We start from the raw sequence: 22,337 nt of genomic DNA on the forward strand, positions 1-22,337 counted from the left end.
TAAAGATTATACATTTATAAGATTATATAATATAAACTTAGAAATAGTTTTGTAAGATAACTACATCGTTACATGATTTTCCTCTGCCTTTAAACATTATATTATAATATTTCAAAAAATTTGCTTTATATTCTTAAAAATAAAATAATTTTCATTTATGCATATCTTTTATATTTCTTTATACTTTATGAAGATTTACAAAATGCTAAATTGTTATCATTTTTATAAGAATTTCTGTTTTTAACTTTTGACCACACCTGGCTAGGCCAGACTGCAGCCAACTACCTTTCCTACCCCTTTTACGTACAATTCTTGCTAATAATGCCCGGTGTTAATTTAAAAGTTTATTGTTTCGATGGAATTGAACGTAAAAAACGGGTCCCAATACTTGGAAAAACATCGCAGGGGCGCCTGAGAAGTCAAATGAAATCAAAATCAGGTTTGGAATCTGGTCGCGGCACGTGAATAGAAACGCGGTCTGGATCGGCTTGGATTTCCCTTGCCAAATCTCCCTGCCCCAGAGGCTATCGTTCTACACTTGTTTACGCTCAAATTCATTGAGAACGTCGCCACAGCCACTGCCACTGCACTCGGGGGGAATTTCTCACTATTCTCACTCAAACCCAATCTCTGGTAGACTTTTTCCCCCATCGATGTCGCCGCAAACACCTTGATAAGACAGCTGAGTCGTCTAGTTACCTAGAGCTCAGTCATATAGGGCTAGGTATATAAGCCGTTGGATTCTCTACTCCCAGCATCAGTTGTCAGCTGCAAATCCTACCGAGTCAACCTCAAACCACAAAAACATCAACAACATGAAATTCCTGTCGCTTGCCTTTGTCTTGGGTCTGGTGGCTCTGGCTAATGGTGAGTTAACTAAACTATTTACGAACTTTATAAGTTATTAAATGATTATATTAATTTCCTTCTTAGCCACCCCCCTGAATCCTGGCAATGTCATCATCAACGGCGACTGCCGCGTCTGTAATGTGAGGGCTTGAGACGGAGGAAGCTTACCAGCCAGTTGAAGTTCACACAGCCACTAAGTTTTAAGAGAAAACAAAAATGTAGCACAAAATTTGAAAAGAAAAAACATTCTTTTATTAAAAAAATAAATATTCAAAGTAAATGAAAAAATATTTTTTACTTGGTTTTTTATGAAGGAACAGCAGGCGGAGATGAAGATTTAAAAACATTTAAACTTAAAAAATATAAAACGTAGAAATTGGAGAACAAATAAATTCATATAGAAATATGTGAAAAAATTGAAAATTTTGTTTTATTTTTTTTGATAAATAAGGATTAAAAATTAATCAACTTTTAGTTGATTACACTTTAATCCAATAAGAAATACTCTATTAATACTTTAGCATGCTACAATTTATCTTTTAATGGTCAAAGAAAAACTGTAGATTGACGCTTAAGTCTTTAAGCTTTATAAGAAATAAGCTATAGCTTCTATTTATATATAAACTAATTTACTAAACATAAAAATAATGTTTCAAAAAAGTCTTGCGGTATTTTCGCTAGTTGGCGCTTAAAGCGCGTAGTTCTATTCGTCGCATCAGATCATACTATACCTTTTTGGTAAGCTCATTTCACGCGCTTGATTGATTGTCCTTTCTTTTAAGTCGTTTGTAAGTTATAGCGTCGAAATCATGGAGCAAAATAAAGAGAAAATACGGCATATTTTACAGTACTACTACGATAAAGGCAAAAATGCATCTCAAGCCGCCAATAAAATTTGTGCAGTTTATGGACCCGATTCAGTTTCCATTTCCACCGCACAACGATGGTATCAACGTTTTTGTTCTGGTGTGGAGGTGGTCGAAGATGCGCCACGCTCCGAGTTTTTTTACCAATAGGGAAGCGAGGTTCTATAAGAGGGATGCCCCTCTGAAGTTGGCATCTCGTTGGGAACGCGTCATCGAACAAAACGGCGATTATTTGACTTGAATGGCATTATTCTAACCAATTTTATACCGCAAGACTTTTTTGACAACCTAATATCTAGTAACTTATATGTTTAATTTGGATGTTTCCTCTACTCATTTAATATTTAATATTCATATTAATTTAATAATAAATACTTCGATTTTAAAAGAAAATGTTAACCACAATAATACATGCCCCTTTCTATCCATGTTCTTAAAACAAAATTCGAGCTTTCTTATCACTACCAAAACATTTCCCTATTTCGAGGTTTCACTGTATAAGCTAAGCTTGGACAATACTATATACCTCTATCATATAAAAAGCACAGCAATCGCGTTTTTGCAATCATTTTTGTTCGAAATCCGAAAGTCAAACATGAAATCGCTGCAAGTCGCCGGAACTTTGATGCTGCTTTTCTGCCTGTTGGCAGCGGTTAATGGTAATTGTTATAACAATTAAAAAATATATATATTTCTAACTATAACTATGTTAATTACAGCCACACCGGGAAAAGTTTACATCAATGGAAAGTGCATCGACTGCAATAAGCCGGATGACGACAAGAATATTATCATACCCTCGGAGATGTCGGGTTCTATGTCTTATACTCTAACAACTGGAGCGATGGTTTTTGGAATTTTATATCATATATTTAGTTAAAAAACTATGTTATTAATGTCTAAATAAAGCAAAGATTTATAAAAGCTATGAGATAAGCTATAAAAACTTTTTTTGGGATCAACTTAGTTAAGTTTGAACTGGAATTTGAGATTTTTTGGGTTTTTTCTGCAAACTTTTTTATTATTATTTTTATTTACATATAAAAATACCGAATTAATAGGATTTTTAGTTTTTTTTTTGACTTACTTTATTTTTGATTTTTTGTTGTTTTTAAATATTTAAAGAATTTAAATAGCATTTAAGACATGGAAGTAAGTTTATATTTTGTTGAATATTTCGAAGTCTCTGCTTAGCTTTATTTTTAACATTGTTTTAAGTTTTTTTTTATAATTTAACAAAATTGAATACATTTTTAAAATATTTTTTCCATAAGTTTTTGTATTTTTTTTAATATTATATTTTAATATTATCACCTTCTGTTCTCCGTTTGTATATTTTATAGGCATTATTATAGCTTCATCTTATCACTGGGAAATATTTTATTTCCAGGGCTTTTCCAGAAATCTCATGACCTTGTGTAATCAAAATTAACTTTTCTGTACTTAAATACTTATTTTCTGGGAATTTCCTAGGTTTTAATTTTAAATCTTAAAGGTTTTCTATAAAAGAGAGCCAAGAAAATGCAATTTTATCAGTTGAGTTTAAGGCTTTGCTAGAAAAATGAAGTGGTTGTCCTTGGTTTTTGTTTTTGGTTTGTTGGCTATGGCAAAGGGTGAGTTGATTCTTAAATCCTTAATATTTTTCTATAATTTAGTTTTAAAAATATTTCTGATTTTTTAGCTTCTCCTCTTAAGCCAGGAGACGTTGTTATCAATGGGGATTGCCGAAGCTGTAATGTTCATGGAGGCTAAGCTAAGGCCAAAAATAATTTTGTTTTCCGTAACAAAAATGGGAAGAAAATAAAGAAACAGCAAAAATATTAAATTAGCTTTTTGTTTATTTTATTTTAATTTTTTACACTATGTTAAAAACTTAAGCTGCAGGAAAGGGAAAATAGCCATGCCTGCTGGGGCTTTCAGCTAAATATTTGTTTTTATTTATTAAATTTAAAAACAAATAATAATTATTGAAAAATCCTTAAATCCTGGATTCCTAAAAGAACATATATAAGGAAACATATTTTTACATAATAGAATTTTATTAGAAATTTTGGCGATATTTTAAAAATGGTTTTCCTTAGACTTTCCCGAAACTTAGTAGAAAGTCAACAAAAATTATTTTTTCACATGAAGCTTTTCCTGAATGGTCTGAAAATTAAAAACTATATTTAACAACCCCCAAAAACTATAAACAAATACTTTTTATAGTTTCATTAAACTTATTTTATTTCATATTTCGTCACAAATCAGCAAATTTTCCTTCCGCTGCATTTCTTAATCGCCGCGAACATTGCAAACTCTGCAGTCCCCATTGATGATAACATTGCCGGGATTCAGAGGAGTGGCTAGACAAGGGATTAAGTTATTATTAAAATATATATTATTTATTAAAGAATATATCCTTAGACTCACCACTGGCCAAAGCCAAAAGGCCCAGCAGAAAGGTGATCGAGAGCAGCTTCATATTGTTGTGAGTGATTTGAGCGACTAATTTGCCAAGTCATACGAACGCGTCTCTTTTATAGCCAGCCAAGCCAAGTCGAACTGATTAGCAAATTGCGCACTTTTTTCAATTAATTCAAGACATTGGGAATATGGCATATAAAAATGCGTCATAACCTGATTTTCAACAGCAATCATATAGAGCTTTGAAGAGGTCTTTGTCTGTGATTTGCATTTGAATCTAATTCTTATACGCAAACAGTGATGGAATCTTTAGAATATTTTCTTATTTCCTACTTACTACTTATTATAATGGTAAAATAAGTTGGTTTTATTTTAGAAATTAAAATTCTTTAAAATACAAATTAATGTGGAATATAAATATTTTTGGTATACAAAGTTAACACCGCACTATAAGTATCTCAAATTTGAAGTTAAGTCAAGAAATATTTCTAAGCTGATTACAAATGCCTTGCCTTGTTTTGGGAAATTGTTTGGTAAAACTGTTAGACAGCTTTCCTGAGTTTTTCCTGGCATTTTATTTAGTTTAAGTTTTATTTTCCCTTTTTGTAATTTGTCTCTCTATTTGTCCGCAAAAGGTAAATGAACGTGTTTGTGGTCGAATTAACTTTGCCAGCCAAAAGTTGTTGTAGGTAGGTGTGTCTGTTTGATTTTGTTTATAAGTTACTCTACTCGTGCATGGATGCACTGGAAGGAATTTGTTTATGATATTTAAAAATTTATAAATAACAAAGGGTTGTATTTAATAACAAATAAAGAATGATGGTAGAAAATAAGAACAAGTCTTAATAATAATAAATATTACTAAAATAAAAGACCAGAAATGATTAGTTTTGAGAACCCAATTTTATATACATTTATTTTATTAATATTTTTTATAAAAAGGAGTAATGTAGTGATTTAATAGATTTTTTAATGTTCTTAAAAATAAATAAGAATTTACGAAGTTCACTTATTTTTTAACTTATTTTTTAAACTTTTATATTTAAATGTTGAATTTAGCTTTTATAAAACTTTTACTAAAATGTTTCTATATAACCTTTAATTTCCATTTTAAAATTATTATTAAGCAATTATTTTAGAACTAATAAACGAATTTAATTATTTCAATTTATTAATTATTAATTAATTATTTTTTATTTTTAATTAATTATTTTTAATTTTTTACATATATTTTTTATTTATATTTATTTTTATATATTTTTTTGGTACCGAAAATGTCCATTAGACATAACAACAACCTTTGACAAAGATGTAATTCAACTTGTAAATAAGTTTTAACCTTTTGAAAGGATAAATCCTAAATGTAAAATTAAAAAAAAATAACATTTAATTTCATGATTTTTATATAAATTTATGTGTTATTGATATTTTATAATATTTATTTATTTTATTGCAATTTATTTTCCCACAAAATTTCTCTCAGTGCATGTGTTTTTGCTCATGGCTGGCAATTAAGCCAATGAAGCATTAAAAACCACCAGCCAAGCTCCATGCAAAATGTGTTTTTTGGGTGTTTCGAGGGGCTTGAGGCGATTTTCGAGTTGGTTCACTGGAGAGATTTGCAAGAGCGGAGAAAGGTGAAGGTGAAATGTGCAAGGGGAGCGAGGAAAAAGGGGCTTAACTCAGGCATCCAGCCTTCAGACTCCCACTCTGGATTAGTGCCGCGTGTGCTAAATGTTGTTGTTGTTTTTCTCACTTTTTTTACACACATTTGTCAGCGTAGATGGCATTACGGTTAAATGAACTTCAGCAGGAGTTGTATATATGACCGTATACGACCGTATACATATATATATGGGTGGATCGACGGACAACCGACACGTGTGCGTTAACAATTTAATTACGCTGCGTTGCGGGCAGCGACAGCTGCCACATGTCTCTTCAAAAAAGTTAATCAACCAGTCGAGAGGGTATTCAGGAATTAAAGGCGGCAAGGAGTTGTTGGCTTTGTGGCACGTTTAAAGAGCTACCGGAATGGACAAATGTTTGAGTTTGAAGTACTCAAGTGGCGGGTGTTGAGGAGACGCATGTCAGAGGTTTCAAGGGGTCATGTTTATGCTCTATAAATTCAAATGAAACAGAAGCTTGAATTTGGCTGAAGGGGTATATGATGAGGAAGTTATTTTATTGTATCAAAGGAAAGGCCGTTTTTTAGGGGGTTTTTAGTAAAAGAAAAAGTATTCAACTAATAAAATTCAAGGCTTGAATAAGGTCCTGCTCTTTAAAAGCTGAAGAATGCATAAAAAAACATTTTAAAAATGTTGAAAAACTTTGAAATATTGCTTAGATTTGCTTCACTTAAGAAGTTAACCTTTAGAATTGGATAGAAGTCAGATATAGTTACTATACTATATCTTTTACTTTTCCATTTCTAAGAATGCTTATAAAAATAGAAATAGAACTATCAAAGTTGCGTATACTTAATATTAACCATGTTGAACACAGACCAGCATAAACATCAATCTATAGTATAATATTTCTCACTTTAAGTCTCTATTTATTATTCTTAAAGTAACTTTTTTAAACACTTTTTAACATACTTTTTTCTTTTCTATACTTTAATATTAAGTACTTAAAACAACATATAATATTTTTCCTTATTTTTTGTATATTTACTGTGTTTAAAATACTTTTTTTTAATCACTTTTCAATCTTTTTCCGCTTTTTTCCTTCACATTAATATTTATGTGTGATTGCAAGACTGTTTTTTCCTTTTTTTACATAATGGCTTTCTAGCAGCTGCTCCTCTATTAGTTTACTGTCAACCTGTGGCTAAAGTGCATGGTGAAAGGTTCAGAGGCGTGGTCAGAGCTTACGATAGGGAAATCAGGAGGGGTTTATTTTATAAAGAATGTGTACTTAAAGGTGTATTAAAAGAAGGTCGGAAAAATAATATAGATATCTCTGTAAGAATACGTCCTCATGAAAGGATTTTGAAATTAAGTTATATTTCTGTGAGTTTATGTCTTTAGCATGAAAAGACCCTTTTGCCTCCGCCTCTGCAGCGGCATCAGTGGTATAAAAAAAAAGAAATATAGAAAGCCGTGCCACCGAACATGTGTGCATTCTGTTAGTTGATTGCCTAAGCGTCCGTGCTTGCGGTTACATTCTGTTTGAATCCTGTTTGGCTTTTCCCCACCGTTTGCCTCCTTTATTGTCCTTTTTGGTGCTTCTTGTTTTTTGTGCTGTGGTTAGTTTTATGGCTCTCACCATTTGGTTTTATGATGCAACCAACTGCGGCCTTATGCATAAACTTCAAATTCATTTTCTGTTAACCCATTTTTGCTGCACATTCTGCGAGGGATGAACATTTTCCAAGGTGAAAGCCACAAACTCTTTGGTTAAGAGAAAATGTGCTGTTTGGTTTTTGGTTTGTTTTCCAGGGAATGTGCATTGTTTTTGGGTAACTTAAATCTTAAAATTAGATGTTTTATTTTTATAAATAATATTTCCCTAACCCCATTACAAGCACCAACTAAAAGCTAAATCTTGCTCAAAACAAAGCCAATTATCCCAAGATTTTACATCTGCCCTGACACAATTGTCCTAGGGATCTGTTTAATATAAACCCCAAAAAAGTTTTCAAAATAAGTAAGGACAGAAACTGACCACTGAATCCTTCCCCTGACCCAGCTGACCCTTCCATTACCATCAAATGACATGGCAGTCAACACATTTTGCCCTTGCCATCGCCACGTGAACAAAATTGCTAATCAACTGAAGGGTAAGGGGATGAAGGACATGGACATGAACATGGAGATGGCTGTTCCATGGCCATCCATGTTTGAGTGGTGACCCCTCTGAAGTTATTGCGGCCAGCTCCTGGGGAGTGACAACTCATCATACCGTCGAGTTCAGTTCGAAGGCTTTAATGTTGTTTAAGCGTTACGAGCATGAACAAACATTATTGTCCTGTGGGAATCGGTAAATTGCTGCTGAGTGCAGGACTTCGGATTGGCATTGAAGTTGTGGAAGTGACACTTTGATAACCCAAAGCCACAGCATTAACCCACCATCTACCCACCACTTTTTACTTTGACACGCACTAATGGTTGTATGGTTGTACTGTGGGTGTTTGTTTGCCAGCTTGTGGGTGAATGTGTTTAATGGAATATATATATAAATAAAGGAAAAAGTCGGGTGAAAGGGAATTTTATAAATTTTAAAATCTTAGAAATTTATTTAAGGATTAATAGTAAGGAAAGTTTTTTTAATCTTCAGTTTATTGTAAGATTTTGTATTATTTTATTTATATAAGAATAGCAAATTTGTTAATTTTTTTTGTATTTTTTAAACCAAAAGATTTGTTTCCTAAACTTTTTAAAGTATTTTTTCAGACAAGCAAATAAATCACACTCCGCTAAAAAGTATGCAACATGTTTTGTTCTTCAACAATCCATTTCCCCTTTGAAAATTTTGATTAACCTAAATACCTTTGAATCTTAAAAAGTACTTCATTACTTTTATAAACTGACATACATTCACAGCACATTCATAACATAATATACAATAAAAAAACAAAATCCCTAATCACAATATTATAAATCCTTATCTACTAAGCTCATTTAAAGAAAGCTTTGACTTTAGCTCATCAAAACAAAACCAGATCAGTTCTTAATCTAACTTTCAGCTAGACAGTACTACCAAGCACAATGTCTAACCCAAATAGCCCATTTAGAGGGTTACTAATCTGCTGTTTTCTAGCAATATTGCAGTGCATATCCGCAGAGGTGGGCAAACTAGTCTGCTTCTACGATGCAAAGAGTTTTGTCCGGGAAGGTGAGTTCTGAAAATCTTCTAATCTTTAAAAGCCAAGAAGTTCAAAGCTTATCTCTGTGTCAGGCCCCGCCCAAATGTCGCTGGCTGAACTGGAGCCCGCCCTACAGTTTTGCAACTTTTTGGTCTACGGTTATGCGGGAATCGATTCGGAGACCTATAAAATCAAAAGTTTAATTCCTTCCTTGACAAATGGCCAACAGCATTATCGACAAATTACCGCTTTGCGTAAAAAATATCCTCACGTAAGATTCCTTCTCTCTGTGGGCGGTGATCAGGATTTGAATAGCGAGGGCTTGGTAGATAGTGGTAAATATCTGAGATTACTGGAACAGCCAGAGCATAGGAGAAGTTTCCAGGCTAGTGTTATAGCCGAACTGAACAGCAATGGCTTCGATGGACTCGATCTTGCCTGGCAATTTCCCAAAAACAAACCCAAAGTTCAGCAGGGAGTGATTAAGCGAGTTTGGGGCTCCGTTAGAGGATGGTTTAGATCCTCATCGGTGGATGATAAGTCCGAGGAGCATCGTCAGCAATTTGCCACGCTTCTGGGTGAACTTCAGTCGGATCTGCGTCGCGCTGGTCAACTACTGACTGTCAGCATGTTGCCTCATGTTTCGGCAGAACGTAAGTTAGTACATGGAAAGTTCCATCTAGTTACTAATATTTAAACTTTTCCTTAGTCTTCATTGATATACCCACTGTTTTGGGTCATGTGGACTTTGTCAACCTGGGCACTTATGATTTCCAAACCCCGGAACGGGATCCCAATGTGGCAGATTTGCCTGCCCCACTGTATGCCATGTACGATCGGGAGCCCAGTCACAATGTTCAGTACCAGGTGCAATATTGGTTGAATCAGACATCAGAGATCAGTGCCCATAAGCTGCACGTCGGGGTGACCAGTTATGGACGTGCTTGGAATATGACCAGGAACTCTGGAATCACAGGCTATCCTCCGATACCAGCGGCCAATGGTGCTGCTCCTGGGGGCAGGCAAACTGTAACACCCGGATTACTTAGCTGGCCAGAGACGTGTGACTTGCTGCAACAGCAACTGCAGGAGCGGGAAGCTCCACACCTTCGTAAAGTAGGTGATCCCACCAAACGGTTTGGCGTCTACGCTTATAGAGCCGCCGATGACCATGGGGAGAATGGTATATGGGTTGGCTACGAGGATCCCACAACGGCGGCTATCAAGGCTGGATTCGTTCAAGCCCAAGGATTGGGTGGAGTGGCCTTCCATGATCTGTCCCTGGATGACTTTCGAGGTCAATGTGCTGGCGAAAAGTTTCCCATTTTGAGAAGCATCAAATATAAGCTGTAGATGAAATTTTTCCATATCTAAAATTTTATAAATTTTCCAATGAAAAACCATCAAAAATTAGTAATTTTTTCTCCTCATAAAAATCATAAGGAACCCCGTTGCTTATCAAAAGAAAACTACCATAAATTAGTGCACCTCTCTATAAAGATTCTGATCCAAAAGAAGAAGGTGGGCGGGTCAGGAAATAACCCGGTAAAGTGGAAGGCTGTAAAGGCGGAAAAAGGAAAAAGTAAAAGCGTCCCGCCACGAAGGCAAGTAAAGTGGCAGGCGAAGCGTAAAGCAAAGCAAACTTCTCAAATGCCACTGACACGGTGGGTGGAAGGAAAGGAGAGGAGCGGAGGGATGGTGTTGTTTAAGGCACAAGGACGTGGGGTGGCAATTTTTGGGGTGGCTGGGCGAGAGGGTGGCAAGGCGACAGGGTGGCCCAAAGTAAAAGTTGAAATTAAACCAATTAGTTTGCCTGCCACCACTCTCAACATCGTCGTCGTCGTCGTTGCCGTCGTCGTCGTTGCTGCAATGAGGCGCATAAAATCCGGCGACGCTAGGTAAGTCCCTGTGATGCCCACAAAGTCACGAGTTCCGGTAAAGCAGGATTCGGGATTTTTCAAGGATTCAGACTTGGGTTGGATATTTAAAGAGAATAATGAAAAGCTTTTTAAACTCGTGATTGCGTGCCTTAACTTCAAGCTCACGGCAGCATCTCCCTTTGGAGGGTTGGAAATGGACTTCCCCCAGCAGGTATTTAGACTTGGGCTCCTTTTTTTAAGAGTATTTTAAACGACGGTGCGGCCCTTTTGGGGACTAGACAGAAGGGCGAAGGGGTGCCAGGAGTTGGAGACCCAAGTGTAGATAAGAGGCAAATTTGGAAGTGGCAAGGAGAGAGGGAGAGAGAGCTGGGGCAATGGCTAGCTGCTTCGGCGGATGGCGCCGTCATAAATTAATTATGATTTAACAACTTAGCATGCACGACACGGCAGGAAAACTTTGCGCTTTTCATTCCCTCGCGCCATCTTCTATTTTGTGTCGCTTTGTGGAGGGGAAAATTTTATAATTTTAATGAGCGCAAAAAAGTTGTAAACTTTTTACTGCGTTGCCATTGGAAATGCACTTTACGATGCTTCTCAGAACTTTATAAACTAGTAGATAGATATATATGATAGGAGATAGAATTTCAGAAAACTCTTATCAATAAACTTAAGAGTTCTGGGAAATCTTTAGATTTCCCTTTAAAAAGCGTAGTACCAAAGTTATTACACGAAAAGGCCTTAAAAAAAGATATTTAACTTTAGTTTTTGAAAAGATAACGCAGATTACATCTTTTAATATATATCTTTACATATAGTATCCACTATTACTGCTTTCCTGCTCCGCTTTTAATATCCTCGAAAGCCTTCTGCCACAGCTTGTCAAACTGTTTGGGTAACTTGGCGCGAATCCTATCAGCCAGTAAGCGGGCTCCTCTCAGATTATCCTCCTCATAGTAAGGCAATGAGGAAAGCCTGGCCAGCCAAGCGGATAACTTGGGATACTTAACACCATCCACTGGGCAGTAGCTTAGATGCAGAGTACTAACCGTGGCCACAATACTAAAGTCAGCGATGGTCAACTGGGGACCAGCCAAATAAGGATTCTCGCCCAGAAACTGTTCCAACAGAGCATAAGCATCCTTAAGCTCAGCCAAACGATCCTTGGGCACCTCAGTGGCATTCTCTTTGAACAGAGCTTTCTGCAGTTGCTTGAAAATGCCATGGAAGAGGACACCAGTCTCAAAGTGCAGACGCTGATCTACCACAGCTCTCTGGAGAGGATCCTTGGGGTATAACTCATCCGACTGGGAATACTTGTTAACCAAATAGGCGATGATGGCATGTGAGTCCCAAATGCATGACTCACCATCCTCCAACATGGGCACCGTATGCTGAGGATTCTTGCGTAACATTTCCGGTTTCAGATGATCACCGGCCTGCATTTCCAGCGTTTGGAACTCATGCTCCAGCTTGAGGGCTCGCAGGGTTAAGAGAACAGCTCGAACCGGTGGACTGGATTCAGTGCCATATAAAATTAGGTTTACCATCTTGGTTAGTTCACTTTTTTGTCTATTAGCTGGTTAAATTGAGATTCGTAGTAGACAATGGACTATCCACAACTGACTCAAGGCAAAGCACAAAATGATTTTAAACTTCAACCTCGATAAGATTAGATACTAAACTTAGTTTCTTGATAATAATCACAAAGACGTCATAATGCTGCAAGTTTAAGTTGGCCTGATTGTTTATTAATTCTTCAGATAAGTCGGTTCTGCTATCTATAGGTTGGTTAATATTTGGTTAAGACTCTCATGATTTGGTATAGCAAGGGTGGGGTAGTAAGGGGGGTTTTGCTTCTAAAAACGTTAAAGTTTAACCTATGATTATGGAAATTAAACGTTTCTTATACGTAACATATATAATGTTGTTTAAATTTGTGAAAATTATTAACTTAAAATGTGAATTTCTGTTATTACAAGGCAGAGATTTTACATTGCTTTCACTTTATAAGTTTAAAAAGTTTTTTATTTAATATTTTGGTTTATTATACATAATACTATCATAGTTTTAGTAAGCAGGATAGAAATTAAAGTTGTTTAGTTTGTGTTTAGTCTTATATTAGCTTTAATTAAAATATTTCAAAGCTCAGCTTTCGCTTTTAAGAACTTTGAAGCTTCGTTAAGGAAAATAGAACAGATTATCTACATGAAGTCTACATGAAATGTAGTATACTTTTTAAAGGCGGAATATCTACACGAGTTAATGTAAAGTTCTCACAATTATGATTCTCAGAAAAATGTTATATTTATGGTATTAAAAATATTTTTTAAGTCATAAAAGGATTAAATATTTCTTGAGGAATGTAAGCATGAGCTTTCTGTTCTTTAAAAAAACCAAACTTTTAGCAAATAATCTTTTAAATCTACAAAAAAAAGTCCAGCCTTCCAGAACTTACAAAATCTAAACAATCTATATTCTTTCTGATGAAATAAATAATCTATAAATTCAATTAATTATACATTATCTAAAACCCATTTCTCTTCGTAACAAACAAACACCCAAATGTCAAGCTTTTATCACTCATTTCCGAAATGCTCTCCCAATTAGCAAAAAGCTTTCGTCAAATAAGCCATAAAATATAAAAAGAGAAGAAAGAGATCAGTCGTTAGAAAACCGCTGCTGGATAAACACCGTAAAATGTCGAGCTCTGGTATTGTACTTTATGGAGCGGACCTTAGTCCCTGTGTGAGGACCGTCAAACTCACCCTGAAGGTCCTCAATGTGGACTACCAATACAAGGAGGTGAACCTCCAGGCGGGAGAGCATTTGAGTGAGGATTTCATTAAGAAGAATCCCCAGCACACGGTCCCCACACTAGACGACAATGGAAGTTTTCTTTGGGACTCCCATGCCATCGTTACTTACTTGGTGGATAAGTATGCCAAGACGGATGAGCTGTATCCCAAGGATTTGGTCAAAAGGGCCATCATCAATCAACGCCTCTTCTTCGACGCCAGCGTTCTCTTTGCAAGTTTGGCTAATGTTAGCGGTCCATTCTGGACAAAAGGTGTTACTGTGGTGCCACAGGACAAACTGGACGCCATTCATCGGGGTCTGAGCTTGCTGGAGACCTTCCTTGGCAACAATCTTTATCTAACGGGGGATTCGCTGACACTCGCCGATCTGTGCACTGGACCCACTGTTAGTGCCCTGCCCGCTGCCGTGGATATTGATGCTGCTGTCTATCCCAAGGTCACCGCTTGGCTAGATCGCCTCAACCAGCTGCCTTACTACAAGGAGATCAACGAAGCTCCAGCTAAGGGTTACGTGGACTTTCTACGCAGCAAGTGGACCAAGCTGGGAGATAATTAAGAAAAAACATCTTCATCTTATTTACATTCCTTTCATGCTTAACTTTTTGATATTCAAAGCACATTTTTTTAATAAATGCATATAAAACTTTAAATTAAAAATAAACTTTACTAACTTATATTACTGTGATGAAGGCTTTGCTGTTATCATGTATTAATATTAATATTTTACAGTCTGAATATGGTATTTATTTCTGTCAGTGTATGCTTGTTTATGCCAATATTGCTGATGGGGCGGTATATCAACACAGTACAAACACTCAAAGTCAAGCGTTAAATTCTATATCTGCCGGCAAGCTTTCAGAACAACAGTTTATATTATATATTACTATATTACTATATATATATATATATATATAAAAAGCCGGGAGAAGAGTCTTCATTTAAGTTTCGTTGGATAAGCCGCTCAAATTCTCATTTATCATAAGTTAAGAGAAGCAGAACCAGCGAAAGAGGAACTATTCACCGGAGTTAAGAGTAGCAAATGCAAAACATAAGAAGCTAAATCAAAATAATACATTATAGATAGTTATTATTTAGATAATAATTATATAATTTCATTGGACATTAACTTAATTAGATTGAAAGTAGGATTCTTATGCGGTCATTGCTTAGTCTATGAATGAGTACCCTGTAAACCCTCATCTTTCGGATCTAGAAAGAAAGGTATGCAAACTATGAAATTTATGTTTAATCTATTAAATAGTTTAAAAAAGAAAATATAAAATAATAAAAAAAATATTAATAAATGCATCATGATCCCAAATTAAACTAAAGCTAGTTTTTTTCCATACTATAACTTTTTGAATGTACTTTAAGCTATAAGAAGTGTCGTATTGATTAACTTTTATTAACTTTTCCTTATCAAAAGTTCGCCAAACTCTAGAACCACCATCAAGACCTACCGCAAATTAAAAAACCCATGCAAGCAGCGTTTCTCATGATGAAATCATAAAAATAGCAAATAATGCTGAATAAAGCAGTTTTTTCATAAAAAACATAAAAACAAATAGAAAACAAACAAAACTTTAAGCTTTTTTCCTTACACGCCCAAACAAGAGAGCAGTTAGAGAAAAGCTTATTTCTAATCAGTATAAATAACATAGAGAAATTATCAGTCGTAATAGCACTGTTGAAGGTAAAACTACACAAAATGCCGAGCTCTGGAATAGTATTATATGGAACGGACCTCAGTCCCTGCGTTCGAGCTGTCAGACTGGCACTCAAGGCCCTGAATTTGGACTACGAATTCAAGGAAGTGAATCTTCTGGCTGGCGAGCATCTGACTCCGGAGTACCTGAAGAAGAATCCTCAGCATACGGTACCCACACTAGATGACAATGGAACTTTCCTTTGGGACTCCCATGCCATCGTTACCTACTTGGTGGATAAGTATGCCAAGACAGATGAGCTGTATCCCAAGGATCTGGTTAAGAGGGCCATCATCAATCAACGCCTCTTCTTCGAGGCAAGTGTAATCTATGCAAGTTTAGTCAACATAGTTGCTCCCTTCTGGGTTCGAGGTGTCACTGAGGTGCCACAGGAGAAACTGGACGGTGCGCATCGTGGCCTTAAGTTGCTGGAGGTCTTCCTGGAGAACAGCACCTTTTTGGTTGGTGATTCTCTGACCCTGGCTGATCTAGTTGCTGGACCCACAGTTAGTTCCCTGCGTGCTGGTGTTGACATTGAGCCAGCTGAGTATCCCAAGGTCACCGCTTGGTTGGATCGCCTTAACCAGATCGCTTACTACAAGGAGATCAACGAGGGTCCAGTTCAGGGCTATGTAGCCTTCTTGCGTAGCAAGTGGACCAAACTGGGTGATAAGTAAAATAATTTAGCCAAAAAATATGAAATTTTAAATTTCTCAGTCTCTTTGTGACTTTTGTCCACTTTACTCTTTATAGTTTGTTAAATATTAAATGTTTTCTTAAAACTAAGATAATTTTGTAGTTTTTATTTAATTAATTTTGTTATTATTAATTTTAATAGCAAAATAATATTTTAGGTATCATTAAGTCTATGCTAGAAATGCCTAAAAAAAAGGCTATAATTGTTAGAAAGTTATCACAGCGCGGTTTCTGATCCCTTTGAAAAACTTTCTTTCATCTTTCATGATTTTTTTGCCTCAATCTCAACTTACATCCCATAACGTTCTCTTTTATTTCCTCAGTGTAAAATTACATAGTTTCTTTAAGAGAAAGATAACCCCCGTTCTGGGAAAGCAATTGCTTGTTAATTTAAGTTCATTTAACTTAAACGTCTGTAGTTGGTTTTTTATCTTGGGTTTCAGTATAGCTTGAGTCTTCTTTGTGGTCGCAGCATCATGTCGGGTAACTTAATACTATATGGCATGGACATAAGTCCGCCAGTCCGGGCTTGTAAGCTGACTTTGCGAGCCCTGAACTTGGACTATGAATACAAGGAAATGGATCTGCTGGGTGGAGAGCAATTTGAAGAGGAATTCCTTAGGAAAAACCCCCAACACACCGTGCCACTCCTTGATGATAATGGAGCTCTCATATGGGATTCACATGCCATAGTTTGCTATCTGGTCGATAAGTACGGCAAGTCGGATGATTTGTACCCCAGAGATCTGGTTAAACGGGCTCATGTAGATCAGCGTTTGTTCTTCGATGCTAGTATCTTGTTTATGTCCTTGAGGAATGTCAGTATTCCGTATTTTGTTCATCAAGTGAATGTGGTGCCCAAGGAGAAGGTGGATAACATCAAGGATGCCTATGGTCATTTGGAGACTTTTCTTGGTGAGAATCGTTATCTCAAAGGATCAAGTTTAACTGTGGCTGATTTCTGTTGCGGAGCTACTGCCTCTTCGCTGGCTGCTGTTCTGGAACTGGATCAGGAAAAGTATCCCAAGGTGGCGGCTTGGCTTGAACGGCTAACCGAGTTGCCTCATTATGAAGAAGACAACTCTCGGGGCTTGGAAAATTATATACAGCTGTTAAAACCTGTTTTGAAATTAGAGGAATAGTAAAATATGTTTTTTACATAATGTAAAAGAAAATCGAATCAAAAGAATTTAACAGAAACATTACTACATCTACTATACTAACACAACCATCTTATTAAAAACATTTTTAATTCCTGACAAATAAAAATAATCGTTCATCAATTTAACGACCTATAATGTACTTTTATTTAGTTTTCTTCCCGAAAGTCCAATCATAATATTTATGAAGCTTTTAAATCATATCTTTAGGGTTTCAAATTATGCAGACTCATGACTTTACAAAATCTTGTCCCATATCGCTTGATTAACAAGTATTTAGCCCTCAGGGTAACAACCTAAGGGACTTTGACCAACCGCACGAAGAGCAAATATTTATAAATGCTTACCAACCGACCCAAAGAGCTTTATAAAGCTCTCTTACGTTGAAAGAGCATTGTGAAATACATAGAAGAAATACATAAGAGGCAAAGAGATGTGTGGGCAGGCGATGTATTAAGCAAAACTGCAGAGTCATGACAACGAAGCAAAGCTCTCTTAATTGAAGAGAGCCACCTGGGGGCTATATAAAGCCCCAAGTTTGTGGGTCTGTTAACAAACACTTATTAGCCAGTCTCGAAACAGCAACGAAATGGGAAAACTTACGCTTTACGGAATCGATGGAAGTCCTCCAGTACGTTCAGTGCTTCTCACCCTGAACGCCTTGGGTGTGGAATTCGAGTACAAGATCGTTAATCTTCTGGAGAAGGAGCAGCTGAAGCCGGAGTTCCTTAAGATGAATCCCCTGCACACAGTGCCCACTCTGGATGATGATGGTTTCTACCTGTCTGACAGCCATGCCATTAACTCGTACTTAGTTAGCAAGTATGGCAAGGATGACTCTCTGTATCCTAAGGATCTGCAAAAGAGAGCCATTGTCGATCAGCGTCTACACTACGACTCTAGTGTGGTTACATCAACCGGAAAGGCTATCACCTTCCCGCTCTTCTGGGAGAACAAAACGGAGATTCCACAGGCTAGGATCGATGCTCTGGAGGGTGTGTACAAATCCCTCAATCTGTTCTTGGAGAGTGGCGACTATCTGGCTGGAGATAACCTGACCATTGCCGATTTCCATGTCACTGCCGCCCTAACCGGCTTCGTTGTGTTCCTCCCAGTGGATGCCACTAAGTTCCCCAAACTGGCTGCATGGGTTCAGCGCATCAAGGAGCTTCCCTACTACGAGGAGGCCAACGGTTCCCGTGCTACACAAATCATTGAGTTTATCAAGAGCAAGAACTTTACTATTGTCTAAGATCTATTTATATACTACGAAAATAAATAAAAAGTAAAACCTAAACTTCTTGACTTTTGTACAACAAAAGCACTTTAGTATCAGTCCAAACTTGTTTTTGGTCAATCGATAAGAGAAAAAGAAGAACCAACCACAGAGATAAGAGAAGAAGAAGCATACGAAGAGAGCCACCTGAGGGGCTATATAAAGACCCAAATTTATGGACCCTTGACAAACACTTACTAGCCGGTCTCGCGACAATAGCAACGAAATGGGAAAACTTACGCTTTACGGAATCGATGGAAGTCCTCCAGTACGTTCGGTGCTTCTCACCTTGAACGCCTTGGGTCTGGACTTTGAGTACAAGATCGTCAATCTTTTCGAGAAGGAGCAGCTGAAGCCGGAGTTCCTTAAGATGAATCCTCTGCACACTGTTCCGACTTTAGATGATGATGGTTTCTACCTGTCTGACAGTCATGCCATCAACTCCTACCTGGTGAGCAAGTATGGCAAGGATGATTCTCTGTATCCCAAGGATCTGCAGAAGAGGGCCATTGCCGATCAGCGTCTGCACTATGACTCCAGTGTGGTCACATCAGCAGGAAGGGCTATACTTTACCCGCTCTTCTGGGAGAATAATACGGAGATTCCACAGGCCAGGATCGATGCTCTGGAGGGTGTATATAAATCCCTGAATCTATTTCTGGAGAGTGGCGATTATCTGGCTGGAGATAGCCTCACAATTGCCGATTTCCATGTCGCTGCTGCCCTTACTGGCTTAGTGCTGTTCCTCCCAGTGGATGCCACTAAGTTCCCCAAACTGGCTGCATGGGTTCAGCGCATCAAGGAGCTTCCCTACTACGAGGAGGCCAACGGTTCTCGTGCTGTACAAATCATTGAGTTCATCAAGAGCAAGAACTTTACAATTGTCTAAACTCTATTTATATTCCCAAAAGTAAATAATTTAAAGTAATACCAAAATCCTCTTGACTTTCGTTCGATTAAGCCGCTTTCGTATCAGTCCGAACTTGTTTTTAGTCAATCGATAAGAGAAACTATTGGTCATAAGTTTAATCTTTTACTAAGGGGCAGACGGGGAAAAACAAGATAAACTTGGCACTTGATAGCTGTTCGATTAAAGAACGTTTTCATTTTTATTTATGTGTTTTGGTTTTTTTATATTTTTTATGTTTGTTTAGTTTAGTTAAGAGAGGGAGTAGTTAAGAGAGCGAGTAAATAGTAGAGTAAAAAGGTTTATTTTAATCGTTGAACTGTAAAGCGATTCTGACTTTAAGGTGTATTAAATATACATATTTTTGATTATTATCTCTAGCCTAATCGTATATATCCGTATATACGCGTAATCAAAGTACGTGCAGTGATCAACTTTAATACCACAACTAGATTAGGTTTTTCTTTGAAAATCCCAACCTCTAACAATGACTAATAGGTCAAAAGTACATTAATCTACAATCCATCAACCATCGCTTTCCTCTTTCGTTCCTAGTGATTACTGCGGCAAACTATAGTCAAAATAGGTATAATTAACCTATGTACAAATATATACCCAGAAGAGTAGGAGGGTAAGAGCTTTTGGAAGTCCAAAAGACGGACATCGATAAAGCTCTCTTACGTCAGCCGGCCCCAAACACCTGTTTGTTTATACGAAAGAGCACAGTAAATATTGTCTGATGTCATCGACTTTGGATTTACTGCGGAATCATCACAGCACTGCGAAATACTCTTAGCTTAAGAGAGCTGCCAACCTATAAAAGCCGCAGAGTGTGGAAGCACTTCACCGAGTAACTAACTAACCTAAAGGAAAATGGGAAAACTTACGCTTTACGGAATCGATGGAAGTCCTCCGGTTCGTTCTGTCCTCCTAACCCTGAACGCCTTGGACGTGGAATTCGAGTACAAGATCGTTAATCTGATGACTGGGGATCACCTCAAGCCAGAATACCTAAAGATCAACCCGTTGCACACTGTTCCGACCTTGGATGATGATGGTTTCTATATCAACGATAGTCATGCCATCAATGCTTACCTGGTGAGCAAATATGGCAAGGATGACTCTCTGTACCCCAAGGATCTGCAGAAGAGGGCCATTGTTGATCAGCGGCTGCACTATGACTCCAGTGTATTGTCCAGCACTGGTCGTGCCATCATTGGTCCTTTGAGGGAGGGCAAAACAGAGATTCCCAAGGCTAAATTCGATGCTCTGGAGGAGGTGTACAAGACACTTGACCTGTTCTTGGAGTCCAATGACTATCTGGCTGGAAAGGGACCTGACCATTGCTGATTTCCACATCATCGCTGTACTATCCACAGCGGTACTTCTACAGGATGTGGATTCTACTAAGTTCCCAAAGTTAGCGGCTTGGATTGAGCGCATCAAGAAGTTGCCTTACTTCGAGGAGGCCAATGGTTCAAGAATGGCTCAGGTAGCTGCCTTCATCAAGAGCAAGAAGTTTACAATTGTTTAAATATGTTAACTTTATAATTTTATTTTCTTATTAAATGATAATTATTTATGAGTTTAAACTTGAATTTGGCGTATATTGCTTTTGAAGAGGATTTGTAATGGAATGAAAGGGGTTAAACTCAAAGTTTTCCTAACAGTTTCCGATTTTATCACTTTTTTTTGATAAAATGTTTCAATATTTTTACTTTTGAGTAAAATTCAAACATAGACAAGTGCATATATGATATGTTTATAAAAGAAACTAACGCATTTTCTAGACCTTTTCTTGAGAAAACAATTCAATAGCAAGCTTTCCGCAGAAAGAGAAAGATCTTTGGACTTGGAGACCCGCCCAAGGATCATTTTTCATGTTCTTAGGAAGTAGCTTGGGCCTTTTCGCAGCCCAGAAAAGGTATAAATACCTTGACAAACCATTAGAGTCAATATCATTTCAGTGATATAACAGTTTAAGCTTGAATCATGTCGGGTATTGTGCTGTACGGAATGAACATTAGTCCTCCAGTGAGATCCTGCCAGCTGACTCTTAAAGCTCTAGAGCTGGAGTATGAGTTTGAGGAAGTGGATCTTTTGGCAGGAGATCATCGCAAGGAGGAGTTCCTGAAGAAGAATCCCCAGCATACTATACCCCTGCTGGATGATAATGGAGTCCTGGTATGGGATTCCCATGCCATTGTCTGCTATCTGGTGGGCAAGTATGCCAAGACGGATGAACTGTATCCCAAGGATCTGGTGAAGCGGGCTCGGGTTGATCAGCGCTTGTACTTCGATGCCAGTGCATTGTTTATGGCCCTACGGAATATCTGTGCTCCGTATTTCTACAACAATGTCACGGAGATAACGCGGGAGAAGTCCGATAATATTCGTGATGGTTATGGGCATTTGGAGACCTTCTTGGGTGATAACCCATACATTACTGGCGATACCCTAACCGTTGCGGATTTCTGTTGTGCTGCCACAGCCTCCTCTTTGCCAGCTTTTCTTCCGCTGGAGGCAGAGAAGTATCCGAAGGTTACGGCCTGGTTGGAACGCCTGCAGGAGTTGCCCTACTATGAGGAGGCCAATGGGGTGGGGGCCAAAAAGTACGTGGACATGCTGAAGGACCAGCTGACCCTGCTATAAGCAGTAGTTCCCACAATTATTCGAGTGCGTTGCTGCATCAATTTTTAATTGTCAGCTAATTAAAGAAAGTTGTTGACAAACGTTTGACATTGCATACACTGGGAGAAAAATAAAGGAAGAAATGAAGATGAAAATCTGAAGAGAAAATTAAACAACTATCAAATTTTTTAATCGTTTTTAAAGGGAAAATTTATACAAAGTCATGGAACTAAACAAAAATTTAGTTTTTTTATGAAAATTTGTATAATAATTAGAGAGTGTCTTAAAAAATCATAAACTTATATATAAAATCGGTTAAAATTCTTAAATCTTT

The 22,337-nt window shown here is 37.3% G+C and overlaps 12 protein-coding genes across 12 annotated transcripts; 10 read left to right on the forward strand and 2 right to left on the reverse strand.

Annotated features, from left to right (window-relative positions):
* The first annotated feature begins 741 nt into the window (after positions 1-741).
* LOC108112263 (bomanin Short 3) lies at positions 742-1,139 on the forward strand. The gene is made up of 2 exons (XM_017222086.1): positions 742-867; positions 934-1,139. The coding sequence occupies exons 1-2, from the start codon at positions 816-818 to the stop codon at positions 999-1,001; spliced, it is 120 nt and encodes a 39-aa protein (XP_017077575.1). The 5' UTR covers positions 742-815; the 3' UTR covers positions 1,002-1,139.
* A 1,162-nt stretch (positions 1,140-2,301) lies between these two features.
* On the forward strand, positions 2,302-2,643 carry LOC108112261 (bomanin-836). The gene is made up of 2 exons (XM_017222084.1): positions 2,302-2,374; positions 2,435-2,643. The coding sequence occupies exons 1-2, from the start codon at positions 2,311-2,313 to the stop codon at positions 2,593-2,595; spliced, it is 225 nt and encodes a 74-aa protein (XP_017077573.1). The 5' UTR covers positions 2,302-2,310; the 3' UTR covers positions 2,596-2,643.
* Positions 2,644-3,261: 618 nt separating this feature from the next.
* LOC108112262 (bomanin-065) lies at positions 3,262-3,540 on the forward strand. Its single transcript, XM_017222085.2, has 2 exons — positions 3,262-3,328; positions 3,397-3,540. Exons 1-2 carry the CDS (start codon positions 3,277-3,279, stop codon positions 3,465-3,467), a joined length of 123 nt encoding a protein of 40 aa, XP_017077574.1. The 5' UTR covers positions 3,262-3,276; the 3' UTR covers positions 3,468-3,540.
* Positions 3,541-3,914: 374 nt separating this feature from the next.
* On the reverse strand, positions 3,915-4,217 carry LOC108112403 (bomanin-068). The gene is made up of 2 exons (XM_017222244.1): positions 4,128-4,217; positions 3,915-4,060 (listed from the first exon to the last, which is right to left on the reverse strand). Exons 1-2 carry the CDS (start codon positions 4,177-4,179, stop codon positions 3,990-3,992), a joined length of 123 nt encoding a protein of 40 aa, XP_017077733.1. The 5' UTR covers positions 4,180-4,217; the 3' UTR covers positions 3,915-3,989.
* A 4,569-nt stretch (positions 4,218-8,786) lies between these two features.
* On the forward strand, positions 8,787-10,334 carry LOC108113338 (chitinase-like protein Idgf5). Its single transcript, XM_017223897.2, has 3 exons — positions 8,787-8,960; positions 9,024-9,584; positions 9,641-10,334. Exons 1-3 carry the CDS (start codon positions 8,834-8,836, stop codon positions 10,282-10,284), a joined length of 1,332 nt encoding a protein of 443 aa, XP_017079386.1. The 5' UTR covers positions 8,787-8,833; the 3' UTR covers positions 10,285-10,334.
* A 1,234-nt stretch (positions 10,335-11,568) lies between these two features.
* LOC108112292 (glutathione S-transferase 1) lies at positions 11,569-12,449 on the reverse strand. Its single transcript, XM_017222116.2, has one exon. It carries the CDS (start codon positions 12,356-12,358, stop codon positions 11,636-11,638), a length of 723 nt encoding a protein of 240 aa, XP_017077605.1. The 5' UTR covers positions 12,359-12,449; the 3' UTR covers positions 11,569-11,635.
* A 1,036-nt stretch (positions 12,450-13,485) lies between these two features.
* Positions 13,486-14,301, forward strand: LOC108112182 (glutathione S-transferase 1-like). Its single transcript, XM_017221991.2, has one exon. The coding sequence runs from the start codon at positions 13,509-13,511 to the stop codon at positions 14,181-14,183; it is 675 nt and encodes a 224-aa protein (XP_017077480.1). The 5' UTR covers positions 13,486-13,508; the 3' UTR covers positions 14,184-14,301.
* A 1,010-nt stretch (positions 14,302-15,311) lies between these two features.
* On the forward strand, positions 15,312-16,119 carry LOC108112203 (glutathione S-transferase 1-1-like). The gene has a single exon (XM_017222019.1). It carries the CDS (start codon positions 15,336-15,338, stop codon positions 16,008-16,010), a length of 675 nt encoding a protein of 224 aa, XP_017077508.1. The 5' UTR covers positions 15,312-15,335; the 3' UTR covers positions 16,011-16,119.
* Positions 16,120-16,456: 337 nt separating this feature from the next.
* On the forward strand, positions 16,457-17,317 carry LOC108112273 (glutathione S-transferase 1). Its single transcript, XM_017222096.1, has one exon. It carries the CDS (start codon positions 16,506-16,508, stop codon positions 17,169-17,171), a length of 666 nt encoding a protein of 221 aa, XP_017077585.1. The 5' UTR covers positions 16,457-16,505; the 3' UTR covers positions 17,172-17,317.
* Positions 17,318-17,733: 416 nt separating this feature from the next.
* Positions 17,734-18,486, forward strand: LOC108113230 (glutathione S-transferase 1-like). The gene has a single exon (XM_017223767.1). The coding sequence runs from the start codon at positions 17,779-17,781 to the stop codon at positions 18,439-18,441; it is 663 nt and encodes a 220-aa protein (XP_017079256.1). The 5' UTR covers positions 17,734-17,778; the 3' UTR covers positions 18,442-18,486.
* Positions 18,487-18,643: 157 nt separating this feature from the next.
* Positions 18,644-19,393, forward strand: LOC108113231 (glutathione S-transferase 1-like). Its single transcript, XM_017223769.2, has one exon. The coding sequence runs from the start codon at positions 18,692-18,694 to the stop codon at positions 19,352-19,354; it is 663 nt and encodes a 220-aa protein (XP_017079258.1). The 5' UTR covers positions 18,644-18,691; the 3' UTR covers positions 19,355-19,393.
* Positions 19,394-20,229: 836 nt separating this feature from the next.
* Positions 20,230-22,176, forward strand: LOC108112250. Its single transcript, XM_017222071.2, is given in 3 exon segments — positions 20,230-20,710; positions 20,712-20,900; positions 21,362-22,176. Coding segments are annotated over 3 exon segments (1,317 nt in total). The 5' UTR covers positions 20,230-20,245; the 3' UTR covers positions 22,025-22,176.
* Positions 22,177-22,337: the final 161 nt, after the last annotated feature.

The sequence above is a fragment of the Drosophila eugracilis genome, unplaced genomic scaffold (assembly GCF_018153835.1).
Source record: "Drosophila eugracilis isolate 14026-0451.02 unplaced genomic scaffold, ASM1815383v1 contig_90, whole genome shotgun sequence".
In the NCBI taxonomy this organism is placed as follows: domain Eukaryota; kingdom Metazoa; phylum Arthropoda; class Insecta; order Diptera; family Drosophilidae; genus Drosophila; species Drosophila eugracilis.